Source organism: Sciurus vulgaris, assembly GCF_902686455.1.
Source record: "Sciurus vulgaris genome assembly, chromosome: 1".
NCBI classification, from domain to species: Eukaryota; Metazoa; Chordata; class Mammalia; order Rodentia; family Sciuridae; genus Sciurus; species Sciurus vulgaris.
Genome location: NC_136461.1, coordinates 121,300,611 through 121,326,590, shown reverse-complemented (window position 1 = coordinate 121,326,590; position 25,980 = coordinate 121,300,611). Strand labels below are relative to the sequence as shown.

At 48.0% G+C, this 25,980-nt stretch overlaps 1 protein-coding gene across 1 annotated transcript; it reads right to left on the bottom strand.

Annotated features, from left to right (window-relative positions):
- Positions 1 to 465: 465 nt before the first annotated feature.
- On the bottom strand, positions 466 to 25,476 carry ATP1A2 (ATPase Na+/K+ transporting subunit alpha 2). The gene is made up of 23 exons (XM_079108285.1): positions 25,340 to 25,476; positions 20,050 to 20,154; positions 19,815 to 19,874; positions 17,555 to 17,758; positions 16,729 to 16,842; positions 16,332 to 16,466; positions 15,508 to 15,625; positions 13,423 to 13,691; positions 12,408 to 12,606; positions 11,937 to 12,046; positions 11,620 to 11,754; positions 10,458 to 10,647; positions 10,149 to 10,324; positions 7,230 to 7,366; positions 6,339 to 6,489; positions 6,076 to 6,244; positions 5,681 to 5,835; positions 5,302 to 5,425; positions 4,956 to 5,101; positions 4,618 to 4,748; positions 1,764 to 1,865; positions 1,543 to 1,634; positions 466 to 633 (listed from the first exon to the last, which is right to left on the bottom strand). Exons 1-23 carry the CDS (start codon positions 25,349 to 25,351, stop codon positions 605 to 607), a joined length of 3,063 nt encoding a protein of 1,020 aa, XP_078964411.1. The 5' UTR covers positions 25,352 to 25,476; the 3' UTR covers positions 466 to 604.
- Positions 25,477 to 25,980: the final 504 nt, after the last annotated feature.

The following is a 25,980-nucleotide window of genomic DNA, read 5'->3' as shown; positions in this document are numbered from 1 at the left end:
TGCCTGCCCAGGTCCCTAACTAGTCTGGACTGTGGGACAGGCCCAGCCTCTCCAACCAGCTTCCCTGTATAGCCTCAGGCTCTTGCACTCACAGGAGACTTTGTGATTTCAAGGGATGAGGGGAAGCAGAGCAGAGTGGCGGGCAGGATGCTGAGGAGGGGTGAAAGGGCAGATGGTGAGGCTGGAGCCATAAGTGGACATATGATGATCTGAGAGGGTTTCCACCAAAGGACTAGACAGACTCCTACCTTTGGATGTTGATCTGTTAGAGTAGGAGGTGGGAATGAAGGGATTAGACACTAGGAGGCTGGGGCAACCCTCAATTCCTTGAAACAAAATAGATAACATGGTGGAGTTGGATGAGAAAGGATAGGGGGGAGGACCCTAACATGCAGTGTCTAATCTGCGTGTTCACAGGTCTATGGAGCAATCACCCCAAGTTTATTTACCTACCCTACTAACTGAGGCTAGTAAGTTGTCTCATTCTCTCTTCTCAAATCCCCCAAAATACCACCCCAGTTTTTTCCGTCCCTCCCCATCACCATCTCTGCAACACCTCCAGAGCACCCCATGTCTCCCGGGCCTGGTTCTTCTTCCAGTGGGCTTAGTAGTATGTCTCCTTCTCCACCCAGCCTGTTAGAGACAGTGGGGTGAGGGTTGCCTTGTAAATTCAAGAGGAGGTTAGAGATCAACTGCCTAAGGGCTTGAGTGGATAAGGCCAGGTGGAAAGAGAGCCTGGTGAAGGGCTGAGGGAAGCAGCTGCAGGCAGATGGAGGGAGGGGAAGGAGAGTCTCCCTGCAGGGAGACTTGTATTGAGCACAGTGGCGGGTGGCAATGCCTATTATAGCAGGGCTCTTAAGGAAGCAGCTCAGTCATGGGATTGACAGTTCTGATTTTTCAGAAGTCAGAAATTCAGATTTCATGTGAAAGCCCCTGAGTTTTTTATACTGGGACAATTAAAAAAACACCACACACACACCCACACACACACACACACACACACACACACACACACACACGGCACTGGGGACATGAAACCAAACACTATCCGTGAACCATAGGTCATTCATTTTTAACTTAACAAGTCATCAAAAATGCTGGCTGGAAAAAATATACAACTTGTTGTTTGGTGCCTGGGTATCTAGAGACCTGCGTTCTAGTGCCAGTTCTGCTATTTCTTGCTGTATGACCCTAAACAAATTTACCTCTGTGTCTCTTCTCTTCATCTATAAAATATGAAGGTGAATATGTGACCTCAAAGGGTCCTTCTAATTTTGATGCTTTGTGATTCCAGGTGGAAGGTGGGAGCCTCAGAGATGGATGAATTAAGTGGGATGTAGAATCCTTCCCAGAGGTCAGGGAGGGGGCAGGTTCCAGAGTCAGGGCTCCTGGGACCTGGGGCCCCAGGATCTGGGAGCTCCGAGGAGCAGAAGCAGGGATGCATGGTAGGGGTGGAGTGTGGGTGTAAAGCCCTAGAGATTGGCAATCCATGGTGGGAGCTGGACTTTACTGGGGACCAAGGTGGGGTGTGGGGATACTTACCCCCAGGATATCTCCGCAGGATGAGCTTTCGGACCTCATCATAGATGAAGATGAGGAGACTGTAGGGGAAGGCGCAGAACCACCAAGTGACCCTGAAAGCAACAGAGGGGAGTGTTAGGAGCATCAGAGGTTGGCAAGGTGTCACACAAAGTAGGATTCAAATAGATTCTGAATCCTAGAGGGGCCCACTGCTCGCTCAGGCCACCTAAAGAGACACTTACTTGAGAGGGTACATGCGGAGGGCAACCCCCATTCCCGGGCAGTAAGACAGAAAGGCAGCCAATGCTGTCTCCTCCAGGAGCCCAAAAATCAGGATTTTGTTCCTGAAAAGGCAAAGAAAGGAGCATAAGTAGTATTTTAAAGGGGGTTAAGAGAGGGAGAGACCCAAAGATACCCCTGGGGATGGAAGAGGAAAGGAGAAATGTAAAGGAAATGACATCTTCCTGTGTCCTCTTCAAACATCCTCTTCTCATGCTTTTTGTAACCAAAGAATGATTTTCTTTTCTTCAGGTATGGTGGCAAATGCCTGTAATTCCAGTGACTTAGGAGGCTAAGGCAGGAGAACTGAAAGTACTAGGTCAGCCTCAGCAACTTAGTGAGATCCTCAGCAACTTACTGAGACCTTGTCTCAAACCAAAAAAATTTTTTTCTTTTTCTACTTATTGAGTTTACCTCCAATGTTTGTTGATCACACATATATTTGTTCATTAAATAACTCTTATGTGCTGGGTAATATGCTTTGTGATGCAGTGGTCAACATGGGGCTGCCCTCAGTCATCTTATAATCTTGTTATTGCTCCAGGCACATGGTCTGGGAAAGTATCATCTCCCCAACAAGTTACTTTGAAAAAATTCCTTTGGCATATGCCTTATTGATGAAGAGGATGTTTGTGAAGTCCTCGCCCAGGGGATGCTCACTGCGTAGTAAGTGGTTAATACATGCCCACTACATTAGAACTGAAGAGTGTGATAGAATAAGGTTTAGACAGCAGTTTCTGGAGTCACAGAGGTGGGGTCTATCCCCAGTTCTGCCACTTCCTGACTTGGGTGATAAACAATGCTTAACTTCTCTGAGTCTCATGTTCTTTCTCTATAAATTAGAAATTTTCACCTTTATATCATAGGACTGCTGGGGAAAATATGAGAACACTACCTGGAAAGCTCTGGAAATAGAAAATGCTTGGTTACATTATCACTTCATCCTTTGTAGTATTTTGCACAGTACCCCTTTTATGGCTTGAGCCAATAGTTCCCCAACTTTGCACTCACCAAGGACCATCGTATTTTTCTTCTATAAATCCCATATTTTAATCTTTGTCTCTCCAGTTGCATTTATTAATAAGAAATGAATATATTTCCCCATTTAAAATTTATTAGACATAGTCATGGCTTCCAAATAGAACTGGGAATTAACAAGTAATAACTGTATGACATGATTTTTTTTTTTTTTTTTACTTTTGCTTAAGAACATGTTCAGCAAGCCTGGTAGCCTTCTCATAGGTGAGCACTTGATAAGTTTAAAAAAAAATTTTATAGTAACTGGGGAGTGAACCCAGGGATTCTCTACCACTGAGCTGTATCTCCAACTCTTTTGATTTTATTTTGAGATAGGATCTGGCTCAGTTGTGGAGGTTGGCCTTCAACTTGTGATCCTCCTGCCTCAGCCTGTGCCACTGCATCTGGTTTGATAAGCCTTTTAAAATAATGCAAATAGCATCTCTGAGGACCCCCAGTGGTCCTTGGACCAAAGTGCTCTGAGGCTGCCAGGTGACTTGTTGGTAATAGCACCCCTTCCCTATATCCAGCTGGACTTTCATTTTGTTTCTTTCCCATTTGCCTCTCAGATGGGCTGGACTAATCCAGTTTGATGGTTCACCTTCCTCTGTCACCCATGGTCTGCATAATAAGTTCCAAGCCCCAGGACTGTACTCAATTTCTTTGACTCTCTGGGACAAAACTCAATTGGGGAATCATGACAGTTAATTATAGTAGAAGAAAGTGAAGAGAACCAGACTGATACTTTTAGCATTCCTCAACACCCATCCATGCTGGAGTCACAAATTATTGAGTTCTAAATAGGTGCCAGGCTCTGTGATGGGTGAGACATCACAATGTAAGCTGGGAGCCAAGAGCTTGGGCTTGATGGACCTTTACTAACTGGTGGCCTTCGACCATTTAACTTTCTTGGGGCCTCTTGTCCACTCAGTGTAAGCAACAGAATCCCCTTCATAGAGCTATTGTGAGGCTAAGAGTATCTGCGAGAAACTTAGCATAGTGCCAAGCACATGGTGTCACCGTAAGAAGGCCAGACTATGCTTTCAGGTGGACAGTGGCACCACAGGTCAAGTGCTGTACACTAGACTACTTGCTGAGTGGTGGCGGGGAATACAGAAGACCCTGGATTTAGGGTTGGGCAAAGGCTGAGGGTAGGTAGCACTCAAGAAGGAGAGAGGGAAGGGAACAGGGTACGCAGGGATCACAGGGAGCCTGCCTGTAATTCCAGCTACTCAGAAGGCTGAGGTGGGAGGATCACAAGTTTGAGACCAACCTGGGCAATTTAGTGAGACCTTGTCTCAAAATTAAAAGAAATCAAATTATGTTATGTGCATGTATGAATACAGCATAATGAATCCCTCTATTAATGTATAATTACAATATACCAGTAAAATAATTTTAAACAATAAAAAGGGCTGGGAATGTGCTCAGTGGTAGAGCACCCCAGGTTTAATTCCCAGTACTAAAAAAAAAAAAAAAAAAAAAAAGTAGAGAGAGAGAGATGGGGATAGAGAGAAGCTGAAAAGAAAGGAAGGTGGAAAGAGACTGTAACAAAATATACTTTAGGAGCAAAATCTGAACTCATTAGGAATAGCCCTATCATTCCTTCCTTGTCTTTCATCTATTTCAAATCTGGCTATGAATAAACCCTGGGTAATTAAAATCGGATGTCCCCTTGGCAGACCTGGGCCCAGGGGTTTGAGTCACGTGATCTGGCGTTGGAAGCCTGGCCTGTGTGGCTTGGTGAGCGAGCCCAGTGCTCTGCCTGGGTGGGTGGGTGCCAGTAGGGGTGGGGCTCACTTCATGCCCTGCTGGAAGACGGAGTTGCGGCGGGTCTTGCAGATGATGAGGTCAGCCCACTGCACAACCACGATGCTGGCAAAGAAGGCCGTGTGGCATGTGAACTCCACCACCTTCCGCTGCTCATAAGTCTGGGCGGCAAAGAGAAGTGAGAGTGTCAGAGGAAGGGGTAGGACTGGAGTGTGACGTGCCTTCAGGTTTAACATGGCTATGTTAAAGGCTGGCATCTAATCCACTCTTTGCCCCCAGTCCCAGTGGGTCTCGAGAAGCCACTCCTGCCAGGGGTTCCCCACCCAGCCCTCCATATGTGTGCATCCCACTCAAACAGCCCCACTCACCCATTCCTGGCCATAGCTATCCTCCAAGTCATTCATGGTTCGGTCATCCCAGTCCAAGCGGATTCCCAGCAGCCGTGATGGCAGGAATCCGTTCTCTGCCAGGATCACAAAGTAGGTGAAAAAGCCACCCAGTGCCTGGATCATCCCTGTGGGTGGTGAACAAAGGGCAGGGGGGCCTGGATCAGAGAAGGAAGCAGGAAGGGGCCAGCTCCTCAGGGCCAGAAATGGAAGTCCCTGACTCTCGGAGAGCTGGTCCCTGCCCTGGAAATTTTCTTGTGGCTCAACCCTCCCGAATGCTGGAAAAAGAAGCCTTTGAGGTTTCCTCCCCAGCCCGGGTCTGACGCACCAATCTGTCCATACGCCATGCTGATAAGCCGCTCATTCACCAGCTTGTCCGTCTGGGGGTTTCGCGGTTGCCGCTTCATGATGTCACTCTCAGCGGCTTCATAAGCCAAGGAGATGGCAGGGACCTGAGTAGGTAGGATAGGGGAAGGGAGAGCATTTGAAGGGATGGGGGAGATAAGAGCAGCAACCAATTAGCACCGAAGAATCTTAGACACAATCCAAAACACACATATTGATATCCTATTATCCTGCAGGCCATGCTTGTCTTGTCTTTTAACTGGTCAGCCTCCTTAGAGCACCTCTCCTTCACCTGCACCCACTCACCCACCCACCGTGACTACATGGCTTCCTTGTCTGCCCACTACTTCCTTTGGCCTCACCATATCTGTGCCCAGGTCAATGCACAGGATGGTCACGGTGCCCAGAGGGAGGGGGATATTGGCGATGATGAACAGTAGGAAGGGGGTGATCTCAGGGATGTTGCTGGTCAGGGTGTACGCGATGGATTTCTTCAGGTTGTCAAAAATCAGGCGGCCTGTGGAGAGGTCCTGAGGGCATCAGGGAGATCAGAGGGACCCTTCCCACCCCTATCTGCTGAAGCATGGCTGCCCTTTATCCTGAGGGAAGAAGATTTTGTTTGAGGAAACCTAAAGCAGTCTGGGGCTGCCTTCTTGGAACCCCAGGTTGATTCTTTCATGGGAATAAAATGTGTGAGAAGCAGAGGTGCTGGCTTCAGACAGGCCAGACACCATCCCAACACATTCAGCCTCCTCACCCTCCTCCACGCCTGTGACAATGGAGGCAAAGTTGTCGTCCAGCAGGATCATGTCGGCTGCCTGCTTAGAGACATCAGAGCCAGAGATGCCCATGGCAATACCGATGTCCGCCTTCTTCAGTGCTGGGGAGTCGTTCACCCCGTCACCTGTCACTGCCACAATGGCTCCCTGGAGAGAAGATAGGGCCAATACTTGAGGACCAAGTACCTGCCGGTCTGACCCCTGACTCTGCCCTGTCCCTGCCTCCTGCCGCCTTGCTCACCTGCCTCTGACACCCCTCCACGATGATGAGCTTCTGCTGTGGAGAGGTCCTGGCAAACACGATCTCTGTGTGGTCTCTGAGGATCTCATCAAGCTGCTCCGATGTCATGTCCTTCAGGTCTGAGCCATGTACCACACATGCTTTGGCTTCTCTGGAGGGTAGGGGCAGCAGGGACTGATTACAGGTGCCCAATCCAGTCCCCCTGCATTCCCTCACCACCTTTGGGCCCCCAGCTCCGGCTAAGTTGAGCTCCATCATTGTTTTAATGCCCCTCTCCCTGAATGCTCAGTTCCCCATTTCCCTCTGAGGAGGTGACACTACATCCTCATGCAGGATCACCATGAGGATAAGTACAGCATGCTAGGCCGTGTGCTGTTCCCTTCATGCATATCCCACTCCTATAGCAAGCAACCCTGCATGTAGATTGTGTCCTTTTTTTTTTTTTTTCTTTCTTTTTACTTTTTGTACTGGGGACTCACACATGCTAGGCAAGTGCTCTACTACTGAACTTCACCCTCAGCCCTTTCTATTAATTATTTTGAGACAGGATCTTGCCAAGTTGCCCAGGCTGGTCTTGAACTTGTGATTCTCCTGCCTCAGCCTACTTAGTAGCTGGGATTACAGGCATGTGCCACCATCCCTGCTGGCATCCTAATTTTGCAATTGAGGAAATAGAGGTTCAAGGAAGTAAAGTGATGCCTTCAAGGTTACACAGATCGTTAGTGGAAAAGTCTGGACACAAACTCAGGATACAGGAACCAGTCACAGAGGTGTTAAGGCCTTAAGCTGAAGGTCCCAGAGATGCTGTCCAAACACTCCAAGGGGACCCTGAAGGCCTCTGTGGGAGAGGATATGTTGATTAGGAGCAAGGGGTTCCTGCAAAAGCCTTACCTGGGATTGACTTGACTCACAGGGATGTTGAGCCTGGCTGCAATGTCCTCCACGGTCTCGTTACCCTCTGATATGATGCCCACACCTTTGGCAATGGCCTTGGCTGTGATAGGGTGATCACCAGTTACCATAATCACCTGGTAGGAAGGAGAAGAAGAAAAGGAGAGCATTGTTGACATTTTCACTTTAGTCCTTTTCCAAAATCAGGTAAAGCCAGACCACTAACAGATATCTAAAGCTGGCTCCCAGTCCAAATAGTGAAAGTGGGGGGCAGGACACGGGGGAGGGGGACAATGACATGTTGCATAGTGTTCAGGGGATCAGAGATAGTTTGTTTAAATGGGGGAAAGCATCCATGACAGAGTGGAAATTAAGGAGGATCCCCTGAAAGAGAAGCCTCAATTCTTTAGGATTGTTTAGATTTTTTTCACTTAATCTTTTGTTGTTGTTATTGTTCTGGGGATTGAACTCAGAGGTGCTCTACCACTGAGTTACATCCCCATCCCATTTTTATTTTTTAAAATTTGAAACTACGTCTCACCAAGTTGCTGAGACTGGCCTTCAACTTTCGATCCTCCTGCCTCAGTCTCCTTGGCTGCTGGGATTACAGGTGTGTGACACCGTACTTAGCTCTGACCTTCTTTCTTGATCTCTAAACCATATTCCAACTGTTCCTTGCATCTCTGGATTTCTTGTAGATGCTTTGAACTTAGGGTCCAAACTGAACTCATTATCTCTACTCCTACCACCCCACCAGTTCTGCTCCTCTGCTCTGTCCCTTCTTCCTCTCCCATCATCTTCACCTCCCATATCCAGTGCAGTCACCATGTTCTCCAAACAGTTTTCAAATGCAACTATCTCTCTCCAGTCCCTTTGCTGCTGTCCTAGTTCAGGACACCATTCCTTGTCTGAGCTGTCACATAGCCTTCTTTTTTGTTAATGGGGATTGAACCCAGGGGCACTTAACCACGGAGACTCATCCCAAGCCCTTTTTATTTTATTTTTTTATTTTGAGACAGTGTCTTGCTAAGTTGCTGAGGCTGGCTTTGAATTCACAGTCCTCCTGCCTCAGCCTCCAAAGCTGCTGGGATTAGAGGTGTGTGCCACTGCATCTGGCAAGCCTTTTAACCTGTCAACCTGACTTTAGTTCTCCCCCAGATCCAGTCCCTCCTCCATCTAGTAGCCTTGAAGCCAGGCCTGTGACATCTGGGGCCCTTTATGACACACAGGATAAAGCCCAAATCAGGAATTTAAGTGAAGTTGTTCCAACTGGTCCCGACCCAACATTCCCACCTCAATCCCCAGTGCTCGTCTGCCATCTCTCCCCGTCACTGCCCGCTCCACCCCTCCGTGGTCCCATACAATGTAGCCATGTCAGGCACACGCTGTTCCCTCTGGTCTTGCCATGCCTTCCCCTCCCTGACTGCCTCACAGAACACTCTTCAGCCTTCAAGGCCCAGATCAAGTATCATCCCCTGTGTCAAACATTGTCCAGTTCCCTGAGGCAGAATTAACTTCTCCCTGATCTGACCTCCCATAATGTCCTTGTCCAGGCCTCCGTGGCAGAGGCATCTGAGCCAGCAGGAGGAGCACGGGCTTCCAGACAAGCCACCGTGCTTCATATTCTCAATCCACCTCTTTCAGCAGTTCTATTTTGAGGAAGCTATTTACCCACTTTGAGTTTTCATTTTTTTTTTTTTTTTAATGGAGGTAATGATGCTTACCTTAGAGTGACTCTGGGTTTCAGAATTTACACATACACACAGCACCAAATCCCCTGGTGTGATGGTTAAGAAATAGCAAGATTTGCCTTGGTTCACATTCTGGCTCTATGACTTACTATCTGTGTGACCTTGGATTTGTTACTTTCTATCTCAGTTTTCCTTTCTGTGAAAAGGGGAAAATACTCATGCTTACTCAGTGCTATTATGAAGATTAAATGAGATTGTATAGGTTTGTTGCTTATAGTAATGCCTGATTCATGTAAAAATTTAAACAACTGACTTTTTGCAGTACTAGGGATCAAGCCTCAGGCCTCAAGCACTCTAACACTGAGTCACAAACCCAGCCCTAATTGTTTTTATTCGAGTATCTGATCCATAAAAGGAGCTTGATGATCTGCGATGTTTGTTCTGTGAAGGGCTGTAAATGCATCTGTCTCCCCTGAGGGACCAGGAAATGTGCAGGCCAAGCCCTATATCTCAATATCTCATTCATCTCTGTATCCCAGGGCCTAGCACAGGACCTGGCTCTCTATAGATAGCTTGAATGGGAGCATGTGAGATGTTGAAAGAAGAGCAAGTTATAGTACCAGAGTTGAGGACCAGAAAAAGGGATGGCAAAAAGCTGTCTTGGAAATAGGAAAGTGAGCTTCAAGATGGAAGAGAGGTTTCATTTGTTGACTCCAGCATCTTGCACAGTGCCCAATTCACAGTTGGTAAATAGATATTTGTTGAACGAAGAACATAGTATGGAGGAGGGAGTGGTCAGTGAGAAGCATTCACAGGAGTGGTGTTGGGGGATGACTATGGGATGATGGACTCAGTGAGTGGGAGCAGACAAGAGCCTGCTGATCCCACCCCAGATGGATAGAGAGTGGGCAGAAGTTGGGAAAGGTCAGACAACAAAGTCTCCAAGGTAGGGGGTCCAAATTGTGCTTGAAATCAGAAGGGCAGGCTGCACATGCAGATGGAACAGTGAACTGTGCCAGGGAGGCAGAGGATGGGCATGGGAAACTGAGCAAAAGGGAGAGGGTAAGAGCTCCTGGCAGGGGCCTACTTTTCCTTCTAGATAGACATTGCCTCTGAGTCAGTGGGAAGGCAGCCACATGGGCTGTGTCCTTCAGGGCAGCAGCTAATTGCAGTCCCTTGACCTTTGGCATGATGGAGGTGAGGACAGAGGGGAGAGGAAAGCCGGTACCTTGATGCCTGCACTTCGGCACTTGCCCACAGCATCTGGCACAGCCGCCCGGGGTGGATCAATCATAGACATGAGCCCCACAAAGCAGAGCTTCTCCGTGGGAAAGTTCAGTTCATCCGTGTCGAATTTGAAGCCCCGAGGAAACTTTCCGGAAGGCAGATTCAGATGACAGAAACCTGGGGGTGGGCAGAAGGGAGGAGTGAGAGCAGCAGAGTAGCTGCCTGGGCATCCCCAGTGCTCCTTGCCCAAGGGACACCGCAGAGGCTTAGGAATCCCTTCTCAGCCCTGTTCCCTTTTCTGGACCCTTACCCAGCACACGCTCGCCCAGTCCTCCCAGCTCCATGTAGGCGTTTTGAAAGGCATCTTGCATCTCCTTGTCGAGAGGGATCTCCTTGCCCTGCACCAGGATGGTGGAGCAGCGATCCAGGATGCGCTCTGGGGCCCCCTTCATTACCAGCACGTGGCTCTGGGGACTGTCTTCTCGCTCATGGATGGACAGCTGGAAAGGAGAAAAGCAGTTACAGAAGATGCTGTATTTGTCAGATGGGCTTCAGTGCCCAGCATAGGACCTGGTACAGAGCAGTGAGCAGTGATTGGTAAGAAAATCTCCCTTAATAAAAAACAAAAACAAAAACAAAAATGAAAAAAAATCCAATCCATCAAAGACTGTCAACACCAGGAGAATCTCAGAGTGTAAAAGGGTGTTTGCTTATAGTCCCAACTCTTGAAATCTGAGAGTTGCTTCCAAAGGACAGTCACTCATTCAACAAATAGTTATTAAGATCAGTTAAGAAGCCAGGCACAGTGATGTACATCGGTAATCCCCAGCGACTCTGGAGGCTGAGGCAGGAGGACTGGGTGTTCAAAGCCAGCCTCAGCAAAATAGCATGGTCCTCAGTAATTTAGTGAGACCCTGTCTCAATATTAAATATTAAAAAAGGTCTGGAAATGTGGTTCTAGGGGTTGAGTACCCCTGGGTTCAATCCCTGGTACCAAAAAAGAAAAAATAATCAGTTAAGACAGGCACTGTGCTAGTGGATGGATGGGTCCTGTGAGCATCCCCCATCCCACGGGGCTTTACCTTCATGGCTCATATAGAATATAGCTGAGACTGTTCTTAGAATTTAACAGATGCCTAAAATCTGGTGATGGTTACCATAAGGGAATTATAGAAGCATGCTTCAATTAAATGGGATGGCAGAACTGGAAGACTTTGTACAGTGGATGGGGAGCTATGGTAAGAAGAGTTGAGAGAGTGACAGATTGCATGCGGAAGGGATGTAGTAAGGTCTGGGAGTTAGTGAGTGATTGCAACCAGACATGCAGTCAAGCAAGTTGTTCTGGGAGAGAGGCAGGGGTGAGAGGACATGACCTTCAGATGCCTCATTCATTCCTTCTGTGGATTCCCTTTGGCTATAGCCACTCTTCATAATTTTTCCCTTTCTCTCCCTTCCCAGCAGCCCATCCAGACCTGGTACTTGTTGGTAGAGTTGAACGGAATCTCTGCCACCTTGGGGTTCCTGTCCCTCATCTTTCTCACTGAGCCACAAGACAGCTCAATGCACTTGAGCAGAGCTGACTCAGAAGCATCACCAGCTGTGTCCCTCTGCCAAAGAGAAGAGAATTCAGTGTCACAGTCGGGGAAGGAAGGGAGTGGAGGACCAGAGAGGAGGGCACTCAAGTCCCAAGGCAGCCCCACAGGATGTGAGAGGGAAAGTTGGGCATCACAAGGGGACTATGGAGGCATCCACCAAATACACCTGCTATGTGTGCTGACTGACACCCTACCTTAGATACAGAGATGTTCTCCTGTCCAGCCTTGAATACAGCACGGTTGCAGAGACCAGCAATCCGAGACAGGGCTGTCCATGTTGGGGATCGTTTGTCAAAAGTGGCCCCTGGAAAGAAATGAGAGAGAATCAGTAACTTGGCACTCGCTCTCTCTCTCTCTCTCGCTCTGTGTGTGTGTGTGTGTGTGTGTGTGTGTGTGTGTAGTACTGGGGATTAGACCCAGGGGCACTCTACCACTGAGCCTCATTCCAAGCCATCTTTTACAGTATTGAAACAGGGTCTGGGTAAGTTGCCAAGTTTGGTCGTGAACTTAAGATCCTCTTGCCTCAGGCTCCTGAATTGCTGGGATTACAGGTGTGCACCACCATGTCTGGCTTGGCCTCCCTTTTAGAATCCTTATTTCACCCCCAGCTACCCTGCCATGCTGATGCCCTCAATCCCCTCATTCCCCCTGGAGCACCCAATCACCAGACTGATCTTCTGTGGTGTCAGCCTCATGGATCTGGTTGTCAAACCACATGTGAGCGACAGTCATGCGGTTCTGAGTGAGGGTGCCCGTCTTGTCCGAGCAGATGGTGGACGTGGAGCCCAGTGTCTCCACTGCCTCCAGGTTCTTCACCAGGCAGTTCTTCCGTGCCATGCGCTTCGCTGTCAGGGTCAAGCACACCTGGTTGAGAGAGAGAAAAATAAAAAAGGGGTAAGTTTGGAGCTACAGATGTCCATGACCCTACCCTGGACCATAACTCTATTCTGTCTTTCTTAATCCCTGAAGTAAGTATTGAATGTGTTCAACTTTAGATGTGTTGAATTGGGATTGTAGGTACATATTAAGGTTAAATGCCCAGCAGGGGGTTGAAGATATTAGACTAAAACTCCAAAAGGGTGTGGGGATGTGAGAACCATCCTCACAGAACGTGCACTAGAGACTGTGGGAGGAGATAGGTTCATTCTGGGGGTACAAGGAGAAGAGCAGAGGGCTGAAGCCTGAGAATAAGGGTTGGGGGAGAAGGAGGAGCTGCTGTAGGGGATAGAGGAGAAGAGAACCAGAATAGTGACAAACCACAGTACTTGATGGAGGACAGAATTCTAGGATGAACAGCAGTATCCATTTCAGCTGTAGAGTTAAGGATGGGAGCTGAGAAAAGGTCACTGGATTTGCTAGTTAGTCATTGGTGACCTTTGAGAGACTTTGCAGGCAAGTTGGCCAGGATGAGCCCCAGACTGCAGCAGGGAGATGAGCACATGGTGAGAAAAGGTGACGATACCAAACTCCAAAAAAGAAATTCGAGTGCCCAGATATATTCCAACACGAGATTTTTCAGACTCAAACTTTGTGAACCATGTGTCACATGATCTCTTATATGTGACTTTAGGGACTCAATACCAAAAATAGCTGAAAGGTAATAAGCAACTGTGACTCTATCACTCTGAAAAAGGGATAATGAGGGACTCCCCTGGTGGTACTTCAGTCTGATCTACTCACAGTCACAGTGGCTAGAAGCCCCTCAGGCACATTTGCCACGATGATGCCAATGAGGAAGATGACTGCCTCCAGCCAGCTGTAGCCCAGGATGAGGGACAACACGAAGAAGGAGACCCCCAGGAACACAGCCACCCCTGTGATCAGCTGGATAAAGTGTTCAATCTCCATGGCTATAGGTGTCCGCCCAACCTCTAGGCCTGAGGCCAGAGTGGCAATACGGCCCATGACTGTCCGGTCACCTGTGGCAATCACCACACCCCTGGCAGTGCCTGAAACAGAGGTAGGAACACCAGGATGGATACCTTGGGGCTTCCAGGGATGTCTCATCTTACTTTCCGAGTAAAGAAAACCATGAGCTCAAGAACTCAGATTCTGGAGCCTGTTTTCAGTAGGCTGTACCTCACATGGGCTTACCCTCCCTGCATAGATCACCATCCCAGACTTGATCAAACAGCAAATTATTTTCTCTTATATTTGGGCCCCAGGATAAGTCTTACAAATAATTCTGAAGTTCAAACTGAGGAGATTCGATAAATGAAGTAAAAATTGCCTGCAGCATTTCAGTAAAATCAATCTTGATACTATCCAAAAGTATACTATGAACACAAAGCACTCATTATGGATTTTTTTTGTGTGTGTGTAGTCTCAAGATCTGATTTCTTGATGTTTGGCATGAATTTCTGTAAAATAAGCTAGGCAAATATTAACTCTTTTGTGATGTTACAGAGAGTCTTTGGAAAAAGAAGTGTGGTATAGCGAAAAGAATATGTATATTGGAGTCAGCTAAATCTGGGTTCAAATACCTGTTTGAATTTCTACCTAGGGGTCGTTTTAATAATTAAATAAGATAATGCCATAATGTACCTAGGCCAGTGACTGGCACACAGTAGGCAACCAACAGCTATTAACTCTATTCATTTCCTCTCTTCAAAGCCAGCTGCAGAATAAACATGAATATCTTATCAGGCATTTCTGAACAAATCAATTTTGGGGAATGTAAATTTCAGAATCACAGCATATTAAAATTTTAGGAAATTTAATGCATGGTTGTTTTCATTGTAATTCCTACTTGCTGAAGGAGGAAAACAACACCAGAGAAACATAATATGCTGAGGAGAAATGAGTGATAGGAAGGGGAAGGTGTGGAATTTGGATATGAGGTCTCCTTTGTCCCACTTTCAGAGGTCTAGTTACCACCTTCTCTTACTGCCTACTCCTGAGTCATCCCTGACTCAGCTCAGACGTGACCACAGAGGGCACAGGTTTCAATTGAGTTTGGACCCCTGCCTTTAAGTAATGGCAGCTCCCAGAGTTCTTATTGACCTTTACTGTTCATCTTTTTAGAACAGGAATGGGGCAAATGGGGCAGCCTCTTCACAGTGAGAATTTTTGTTTGTTTGTTTGTTTGACACAGTCCTAAATGTAGCCTGAAGGGAGACACAAGTGTTCATTGGCCTGAAAGCTTTTCTAAATCTTCCCCAACCTGGAGTTCTGGTCAAAGTAAGGGCTGGAGATGGAAACCACTAGACCAGAACCACAATCAATAGAAGACATCAGTTGAATCCAAAGATCCCTAGGAATCTGTATATGTATGTGCATGTGTGTGTGGTACTGAGGATTTAGCTCAGGGGTAGAGTGCCAGTCCTTTTTGTTTTTTAGTTTGAGATAGTCTTGCTAAGTTGCCAAGGTTAGCCTGAAATTTGCAATCTTCCTGCCTCAGTCTCCCAAGTAGCTGGTGCTATAGGTTGTGTATCACCATGCTCAGTTGTAGAGGTTGGGGGTCTTGACCCCAATACCTGAAGGCTTTGGAAACCATGCAGGATCAGGATGGATAGGCCAGAGATTTTTCTGTGGGGAGATAACTTTCCCATGGAGTCATACTGCCCCTGGCCAGTGTTCTGCTCTCTGGAGGGTGCCATTTATGTAATATTCAGGGCCTCCAACCCCTCAATGTCACTTTCTACGGCAGAGGTTTTAGCAAGTAAGTGACATCACAGCCCCCAATCCTGACTGAGGATTTGGGATTCGGACTTTCCCTTCCATTGTGCTCAGATGAGGAGTTCCCCTAGCAGGCCAGCTCATTACCTTCCACGCAGTTGGTAGAGAAGAAGCAGATATTGCGGGTCTCCAGGGGGTTCTCGTGGGTAAACTCAGGGGAGCGAGTCTGGGGCTCTGACTCGCCTGTTAGGGATGAGTTATCCACCTGAAGAGGAAAAAGTGTGCAGTCATCAGATGGGCAGAAAGCACTCATGTGCATGCAGCTGTCTCCTGAACCTGCTCCAAACCACCCTCAATCTTCATGACAGGAGGAACAAAATTACACTTGGCCTCATCACATATTTATGGCATTACTCAGTTATGGTCCCTGCTCTGATTTGGAATCCTGCTCTTACTGACTTCTTATGTGACTTTGGGTTATTTGCTTAACCAACAGAGCCTCCATTTACTCATCTATAAATAGGAGAATATGATCAAAATCACTATACTGCATACCTCCAGGGGGCACTACTAATATGTAGCCTATGCAAATGGTGTCTCCAGAAGTTTCCCAGGGCATAACCTGTGAGGTCACATGTGTCAGCCCTGCATGATCACACCATTCTTTCAGACTGAAATTAAATAGCATATGTGAACTTATGTAAAGAATCTGACCCATAATCGGTACTCAATACATGATTACTATAAAGTGGCAAACAAAGAAATACCCGAGGCATAGAGCATTCACAACACACAGAAACAAGGTAACAGTGCAAAAGAACCATATGCCATTAGAAGGTTCAGCTGGGAGACATGGGGGAGGAGTTGACATTTGGAACTGGGTTTCCTAACTTTTAAACCAAGTGGGTCATTCTCAGTCTGTATAGTCTGCCTCTTAGATCCAACCACTTGTTCTGGTGTGACCTCCTCACCTTACAACCATGAGAAGAGATGATCCGGAGGTCAGCAGGGACACGGTCTCCACCCTTTACCTCCACCAGGTCGCCCACCACCACCTCCTCTGCGTTGATCTGCATCTTCTCTCCCTCCCGAACCACAAGAGCTTGCTGAGGAGAGGCCATAGGCAACTCATGAAATGCTTGTCTCAATCCCTGCTCTCATCTCCTGCTGGTCTCCTCCATCCCCACCAAGAGTGAGGAGAAACCCCCATACCCTTGGTGACAAAACTAAGTCCTAGGTCCCAGTATAGGGAACTGGAGTCTTTTCTACCCTTTCCATCTCAAAGCTGCAGAGTTGAGAGGGGCATTAGTTGGGCCATTCCAGAACTCTTATGCCCCAGCCCAGATGGAGCCCACTCTTGCCATCTACCTGAGGCACCATGTTCTTGAAGGAATCCATGATTTTGGAGCTTTTGGCTTCCTGGTAATAGGAGAAGCATCCGGTGACAATGACCACAGCTGCCAACACCACACCCAAATATAGCTGATAAGGGAAGAGATTTTTTTTTTTTTTTTTTTTTAATATTGAGGATTGAACCCAGGGGTGCTTAACCACTGAGCCATATCCCAAGTCCTTTTTATTTTTTATTTTGAGACAGGGTCTCACTAAATTGCCCAGAATGTCCTTAAACTTTTGATCCTTGTGCCTCAGCCTCCTGAGTCACTGGGATTACAGGTGAGTGTCCTGCTCCTGGCAAGGAGACGGCCTTGAGGGATCTGATCTTCCCTAAACTAGAGGGGCAACTGTAACTCAGAATGAATACTCAATTTCATCCTATATGAGAGTTCAGACTTTCACCTGTGCCTGGGAGTAAGAATGGTAGGGGAAAGTCTTTTTTTCAACCGCTTTAGATATTCCAACTCCCAATCTCCTTGAATAGAAGGGGTAGGGAACATCTTGGAGAGTTCCCAGGGCTAGGATTTACCCAGGGGTGAAGACCCAGGAATAAGGACAAGCCTACTTCCATGGGAAGGAACAGGGAGAGGCTGCTTTCTCAATATTGAGTGTGTGTGTATATTGGGGAGTGCTTTATAGATACGTATTAAAGCCTCACTCCGTTTTTGCCTGAGATTCAGGGTCAGCTATGGAACCATGACGTGAGGATCTTATTCCCTGCACCCTCCCCATCACTATATTGGGGGTTTTGAGTTGGACACAGAGCCATAAGCTGGGCCAGGGGTCAGGTGCAGCTTACATTGTCATTGGATGGTTCATCCTCCATGGCAGCCTGGATGCCATAGGCTAGGAAGCAAAGGATGGCCCCAATCCACAGTAGGATGGAGAAGCCCCCAAAAAGCTGACGACAGAACTTGACCCACTCAGGGGTTGTGGGGGGTGGAGTGAGGGCGTTGGGCCCATCCCGAGCCAGAATGTCTTGAGCCCGCTGGTTGGTGAGGCCCTAGGGAACAAAGAAAGGAGTGGAAGATGCATCTGGAACCAGCCTGGCCCTCCACATACCATCAGCTCCTTGGCAGGGAAATAATGTCCAGATGGAGAGGAAAAACGCCACCTGGTTGGAAGGAGAACATCAGAAGAAACCATACAGAGGAGACGGCATTTGTGAGGGAACTTGAAGGCCTCGAAGGCTGAAGACGATTTTGACTGTGGCTCCATCTCTGATGGTTTTTGGATTGAGAGACATTTTGGTTAGGACCAAAACATCTCCCTAGAGACAACCTGGATAAAAGCCCTGGAATGACACCTCATCTGGTCCTTCCTCATCTCTCTCTCTTTCTTTCCTTTTTTTTAAGACTCCCCCTTTTACCAAAGCTACAAAAAGACCTCCACATCACTGACCATCAGTATCACACAACTTTGGCAATCACCTATTACTTTCCACAGAAAGCCTGGCCAGCCTCTGTTCCCCTTGTGCCGGGCTGATGGATCAGATCGCCTTTTCTACATTCCCACAATATATTAATAAAATTCTGTTTGCAATTTTATTTATTTGTTTATTGGGACTAAACTTTGATCAGGGATTTCTCCTTTGTTTGTTTTTTGGGTACTTGGGATTGAAGCTTAACTACTGAGACACATTCCCAGTCCTTTTTATTTATTTTTTTATTTTGAGACAGGGTCTTGTTAAGTTGCTTAGGGACTAAACTAAGTTCCTGATATTGGCTTTGAACTTGTAGTCCTCCTGCCTCAGCCTCCCAAGTTACTGGGATTACAGGCTATTTCTTCTTAATTATCTTTGCATCTATCATTCATTCATTCATTTACTAAATGTGTATTCAGCACTTACTACATATCAGGAATTATGTGAAAACCAGAGATGGTCAAAACCAACAAAGTCCCTACCCTTGTGGAGCCTGTGATCTAGAAAGGTTATAAAGAACAAATAAACAAATGCATATTAATGCCAAGGAGTGCAAAGTATCGTTAAGGAAAATAAAATAAGGTAAAGGTATAGGTGCATGAAATTTTAAGAGGGGCAGTTGATAGCTTGGGAGGCTGAGGGAGGAGTTGTTCAAAGCCAGACTCAGCAACTTATAGAGGCCCTAAGCAATTTAGGGAGACCCTATCTCAAACAAAAAATTAAAAAAGTGCTGGGATATGGCCCAGTGGTTAGGAGCCCCTGGGTTCAATCCGAGAGAGAGAGAGAGAGAGAGAGAGAGAGAGAGAGAGAGGCGATATTCACCTCTAAATTTTTTTTTTGCAGTGCTGGGGATCGAACCCAGGGCCTTGTGCTTGTGAAGCAAGCACTCTACCAACTGAGCTATCTCCCTAGTCCCCTAATTTTTTAAATTAACACTTTTTATATTTTTGAGACCAGAGGGTCTCACTATGCTGCCCAGACTGGTCTTGAACTAAATTTCAAGTGATCCTCTAGCCTCAGTCTCCAAAGTAGCTGGAATAACAGGCATGCACCATCATGCCCAGAAGATTAACAATATTAAGATATTTTAAATATTTCAAAATGATGAGTTTGACAATCTGACTGTGCCACTTACTTGGTCATGTGACCTTGGAAGTTATCTCCTTCTCTGATTCTCCTTGCTTTAATAACCAGGCCAACAGAGTATATTTCCAATGTTGTTGCAAGAATTAGAGAAATGTACGTAATGAACCTATCATTGTGCCACATATGTAGCAGGACTCAGCAAATTACTGTAATAACAGGAATGGGCTACCTCACTATTTCTTGTGTATCAGCTCTGTAAGAGGTTGTGTGTCAGTGGTTTCTCGGGGTGAAAGGAAGAGCCCTGCCAAGAGGCCTATGTTCTTAGGAGTCCTGGCTTCCTGGGAATACAGGGTAAGAGCTTTGCCCTAGGAAACAGGATTCCAGATTCTGGTTTTGGCTCTGCCACTAACTAGGCACATTACCATGGGCAGCTCTCTTATCTCTGGGCCTGTTCCCTCACCTGTGATTATAAGAACATTCATTGCATTCATTGCATTTTCAAGGCTCTCCCACTTGATACATGTTTCTCTCACCTCTTGGGTCCACTCACCTTGGACAAATCCACTTGGTATTTGCGGCCCAGCTCATCTAAGGATAGCTTGTGATCATCCTGGGGAAGGGAAGTGGAGTTACTTTGGGGAAGGAGGCTGCGGGAACAGGGGGTGGGGGTAAGGCGAGGAATGTGGGAGAGGGCACGGAGCTTCTCTCTGGGTGCACAGGGCTTCAGGGCAGTTCTCCCAGCACGGGGCTTTCTGTGACCTTTCTGGTTGGGCTGTGGGTCTCACCATGGCCACCTCCTTCTTCAGTTCATCCAACTCCTTCTCTTTCTGTTTCTTCTTGCCGCCCCCATTCTCTGCAGTGGTGGCGGCAGGCGAGTACTCCCGGCCATCCTGCAGAAGGAAGGGAGAGCACAGCGAATCAGCAGGTGACAGGCTGGAGTCCCTGTTCCCACCAGTCAGCATAGGCTGGGAGTGGGGGCCACGGATTCAAAGGCATTGACTACTCTGGGGGAGGACAAGAGCAGGGATCGGAAGGGCCTAGAACCTCAGTTTACAGACCAATGGCAGAGCTATGAGGCCCCACATTCAAACTTCGGGGAAGACCAAGGCACTCAAGACTGGAGAGTTGCACTTTTGTTATTTAGTATGTAAGCTTCTGGTAAGATTTTTTTCTTTTTTAAGGACCAATACGAAAATTTTGCAAACTGCCATCTTATGCTCTTTAGGAGAATTCTGGTAGGGAGTAGACATGGCTGGGGTGGGATAGAGGAGTAGAAGCACCCTGTAAGAATTTCTTTGCCCAACACCATGATTACTGTACTTAGAGAGGAGTAGAGATAAAGGAATTTGGAAAAGTAAGTCTTGGGGCAAATGGGGGAGAAAAGGGTTTGGTGGTAGCATGGTGCAGGTGGAAGGGGCAGAACAGATGAACCAAGACAAGTCCATAGTGGAGGGTCAGAGGGTGCCCAGGAATTCAGAACACAGGGGTGATGGGAGTCCCGTGTCCCTCCTACTGGCCAGGTTGTACAGGTGAGGTTAGGTAAGAAAGCCACGCCTGCCTAAGACTGGAAAATGTACTTCTAGGTCTTGGTGCCCCAAAGCACAACTGGGTAAATGGGAACTCAGTTTCACTCATCCAAAAATATAAGAAATTGCATTTGAGGGTAAATCTAAAGCTAAAATTCATGTAACTCTTAGATCTAGTCATTCCTGGGTCATCTGTGAGATCAGATTGGCATTTTAACTATAGACTCGTGAAGCCCTCATTACCCCTTTCCCTTCAGGGTCACGGCCAGGCCTCCAGGGTCTCACAGGGAACTTCTGGGGAGAGGGTGGAGATTTCTCTGTCCAAGTGGAGGCTGTCTTGGAGTAATAGAATAGGAGGGGGTTGGGTAAGACCTGGGGGTTGTGGCTAGTGCCCAAGAATAGTGGGTGAGAAACTCCACTGTCTTCCCCCGCTTCCTCTCCCTCCCTCAGGATACAGTGTTCTCATTACAGAAGGGCTGCTCAGTTTCTGCCTGATGCCTCTGGTTCCTCACTGGATCCTGAAGGCTAAACTGGGTTTTCAGGGATGGGTTTTTCTATACCCCTATGTGATCCTTCTTTTCATCATGAAGAGTAGTAGGATCAACAGCCCAAGTTTTTTATTTTTTTTCAGGATACTGCATGTTTGGGGGGTAACATTGTTTGGAAAAATAGACCGAACTGGGCACAGTGGTACATGACTATAATCCCAACTACTCAGGAGGCTGAGGCAAGGCCAGCCCAGACAACTTACTGAGACCCTGTCTCAAAATAAAAATCAAAAAGGACTGGGATGTAGCTCAGTGGTAGAATGCTCCTGGGTTCAATCCCCAGTCCTGCAATTAGTTAATTAATTAATTACAGACTGATTTTGGGAGTAATTTTGTTTTGGTTCACAGGAAAATTGAGTGAAAAGTCAAGAAAGTTCTCCTATTCCCCTGCCCCCACAGGTACACAGCCTCCCCATCAACTACCGTCCAGCACCAGAGGGCACATTTTTTATCATAATCATCCAATACCCACAGCTTACACTGCACTCTTGGCGGGGATGAACATTCTATGGTTTTGAACACACGCATATCAATATGTATCCACGGTTTTGATTTAATAGGGAATAGGTTTGCTGCCCTACACCCTACATCTTCTGTGCTCCAGAATAAGGCATTTGGTGGTGGCAGCGGGGGGTGGGGGTGGGGGAGTGAGGGGCGTACCAGGGATTGAACCCAGGGGCACTAAATCCCTGAGCCATATCCCCAGCCCTTTTTTATATTTTATTTTGAGACAGAGTCTCTCTAAGTTGCTTTAGGGTCTCAATAAGTTGCTGGGGCTGGCTTTGAACTTGTGATCCTCCTGCCTCAGCCTCCCAAGCTGCTGGGATTACAGGTGTGCACCACCATGCCTAGCAGAATAATGCAATTTTTAACCATCAAAGAGTCAGGAGCAATTCCAGGAATATGGAAAATGTCACAAATCTAGCCTCTTGAGAAATAGAAGTCTGACCACTGAAATCAGGAGCAAGGCCATGAGCAGGAGGCCCAGTGCAAGGTGGACACTTGTTCCCAGATATAATGACCTAAAAGGATATGAGTTCTTGGTGGTTGTATGCTCAGAAGTGATCCTCTCGGAAAAAGTGACCAGTAATCATGCATTTGTCTTTGCCTGAAGCATCTATGAATCCAGTCCCCTCTAGATGCACAGTCTTCTAAAGGCCAGTTGTATGAAAGAGACAGAGTAGCTCAACAGAAGAAGTGGGGAAGGACTTGGGGGTAGTTCCATCTCTCTTTTCCCCAGATGACTTAGGTTCATTTGGGCTGGGGCACTGGGAATTGAACCCAGGAGTGCTCTACCACTGAGTCACGTCTCTCACCTTTTCTAGTTTTTGAAATAGGTCTCACTAAGTTGCTGAGACTGGCCTTGAACTTGTAATCCTCCTGCCTCAGTCTCCTGAGTAGCTGGGATCATAGGTGTGAACCACTGTACCAGGTCAGAGAATTCACTTAATTGGCTGAATTAAAATTTTTTGAATTTACTAACTCTGTCGTGGATGAGACAGGGTTAATAAAAGGATGGAAATCAATGAAGGGACCAGAGGCATGAAAACAAGAAATCAGAGACAACAGACAATCCCTCCCACCCACCCACCCGTCCATAGGAACTTCCAGGATGGGAATAGAGCATAGGCATGCATCAGGATGGGCTGGGGTTGGGGGCAGAGGAGCAAAGCCCAGAGAAATTTTAGTACATTTAGACATGAATAAAGTAATAAAAATCAGAATCAAATGCATGCTTCTAAAAGGCTTGCTGGCCCATGCATGTGGGACTGTGGCTGAGCGAAGCTGCTCCGTGAAGGGCCTCCTTTCCCTGAGCTCCCACCCCATTCTCCCACAGACCCAGAGCTTGGGACACACTGCCCCATCCCCCTCCTCCTGCCCTGGCAAAGATCTCAGGCTCCACAGCCAGGAGCCTGCAGAGATTTGGGGCCAGAGGCTACCCAGGCAAAAAAGAAAGAGGAAGCAAGGACCCCCTCCCTTTTTCCCTCTCCTCCTCCCTCCCCCAACCACAAGTCCCTCTCTCTGGGTCTTGAATGCTGAAGGAGAACAGAGAGTTCTTTCTGAGAAAGCCAGAGGCTGGGACAGAGTGGGGGCAGCTGGAAACCAGCCAACTCTCCCCACCCCCTCCAGCCTCTCATGGCAGCTGGAGCAGGCTGGGCTCCCTCCCACCAGTGTCGTCCCTTCTCCTAACTCCCACACTGTCCTTCAGGGCCAAACGGTGAGGGACTGTGTTAGGCCTTGCTCTGAGGTGGAGAGGCAGGGAAGAAGGGATAGGAGAGAAGAGAAACCGGAGAACCTGGTGTGGTAGTGGGTGCTTTCCCTCTGTGGGGGCCTCCTTAGGTAGGCTCTATGCTCCAGGGCCTAAGTTCCCCCACTTCACCCAGCTTTTCATGCCAAACAGACCAGATAGTCTTCTAACTCATCTTGCTGTTGCTTTACCCACAACTACTGGGGCTGAAGGTTAAGGGGGCTGCAGGGGTCCCAGGAGAGAAAAGACTGGAGATATCAAAATCAAATTGCTTCCCAGGCAGGACTCTGTGAGCTGGGGTAGGGGGCTACCTCCCTTCCTTCTCTCCACTTGGGGTTTGCCTTACCCCATCACCCTGGTCTCTCCTCAAAGGCTCTGCACCTCATTTGGGGACTCCCTTTCCATAGGGAGCCAGAGATGTCAAGGTTTAGCTAAAGATCCCAGCCAGGGTTGTGACCTCTTCCTCACCTCACAGACAGCTCCTAAGGGCAGGTTTACAGACCCCCACACCTTCTTCACCCCAAGGTAACATCTATGCTCCCACGGCTTATGAATTTGTACATTTGCAAATTCATGGACTGAGACACAATACAGGTGCTCATCCAGAAAATCTGCAGCACTTCCAGACTATAGGGAACATGTGATTGTGGATACACACACACACACACACACACACACACACACACTGGTTCCTCCCAGCTCCCACCCTAGCTCAGGAACCCTGGTGTTCAGGCTCAGAGTTTTTCCAGCTGCTCAACTCAGTGCAATAACATGTCCTTGCCTGACTCTGCTGGGCACCCAGAAATTGGCCCACAGTTCCCCACGGGCACCGTCTTCCTCCCACCCTCTCATGGCTCTCCATGCTCTTTCCCTCTGTGCTCTTTCGTCCGCGTGCCACAAAAGGAAAGTAGTCAGGCACAGTATGTAAAGGATTGGGTCACTTTTCTCCATATGGGAATTTCATTTCCAAGAATTCTAAGCCCTGTCCCCGCCTGCCCCTATGTGGTTATTAATCTTCCCCTTGGCAAAGCCATTACTAATGAATGCCATGGGCAGTGGTGGACTGGAACTGGGAGTGGGGATGGAGGGGGACAGATCTCACCAGCTTTTGGGAAAGTCCTCAAAGCCCATGGCCTGGAGGAGAGGACAATGCTGCTGGGGACATCCAGAGGGGTGCTGGCGTCAGGGCTGGGGACACATCATTCTTCCTCCCTACACCCTCCCAGTTGTCCCTGGCTTGCAAGGCCCCTGGAGATGGTGTCAGGAACTGCTTGGTGACTCTGAGAGCGAGATGCTCCACGGCTCCTCTCCAACCTCCGATTGGACCCCCATCATCTCAGGCTGGAACTCCCAGAGGAGTGGATATTTTCAGGGGGTCACAGAGGCAGGAAGATCTAATAGTGTCAGCTGGAAGGCCAAAAAACGTAGAGAGACAGGAGAGACTGTTCTGAGGAAGAGATGCACAGAAATGTGGGATCGGGTACGGGGAGAGCTGGAGGGGTGCATGATGGCCTTCAGACAGTCCTGGGAGGGCAGGGGGCAGGCAGGCAGGTAGAGAAGAGGCATTTAGGCCCCAAGTGTCAGTGTCATGGGATCTGTACGTGCATGTGTAGCTGGGAGACTGAGTTCCAAGTTCAAACTATCCCACTTGGTCAGCTTCTTTCTCCCCCTTCCTCCCATTCCTATTTCATTCTTTCTCTTGTTGCCTCCCTCACCCTCCAGAGAGTGGCCCCTGCTCTTTGGGGATACTCACCCCACGACCCATCTTGGGGCAGAGTGGCTGAGGGGACCTAGGCTGGAGAGGTCACCAGGAAGATCCCAAGCCCACACCACCCGTCTGGGGCAGCCGGAGACCCTGGCAGACAGACAGAGACAGCCGGAGCAACAGGGTAGCTTTAAATAGGTCCCTCTCCCCCTCGCCCCCGCCTTCCCCTCCTCGAAAAAGAAACGTTTGTTGAAACAGGATCCCTGAGGACTCCTCCCCTCCCGCCCCTTTAGCAACTAGTCTGTTGATGGTCCGTTTTGTCCCCGCTGTGGAGTGCCCCCCTGGCTTCCCTCAACCCCCAACCCCCACCCCGGCCTGTGGCAGCCACAACTGGGAGGAGAAGGGAGGAGAAGGGAGGGAAGGGGAGTGGGGGAATGTGCCCCGTAGGGAGCAGTCAGCTCCGGAACCCAGGATGCCAGAGGCCATGTGGTCTAATCCTTCCAACATTTCCAGGTGAGAAAACTGATGCTTAGAGGAACTGAACAATTTGAGCTGAGAATAAAGAACCAGATCTGAGTACACATCCATCTATCCAGAAAAAGAAGCAGAGACTGTTTCCTCTACTATAGAGGTTGCAAGGACAGTGAAGCCCAGATAAAATAAGAATTGTAACCTGAGGTTAGCCCTTG

Bases quoted from the DNA above. Each gene is read 5' to 3' on its own strand.
- ATP1A2 (XM_079108285.1), bottom strand. The intron at 10,325-10,457 runs GTAAGGGTCCAG...GCCCACCCCCAG, and splicing joins ACTGGGCGAGCGTGTGCTGG to GTTTCTGTCATCTGAATCTG. The intron at 4,749-4,955 runs GTGAGTGGGGCT...TTTGCCGCCCAG, and splicing joins ATAGCTATGGCCAGGAATGG to ACTTATGAGCAGCGGAAGGT.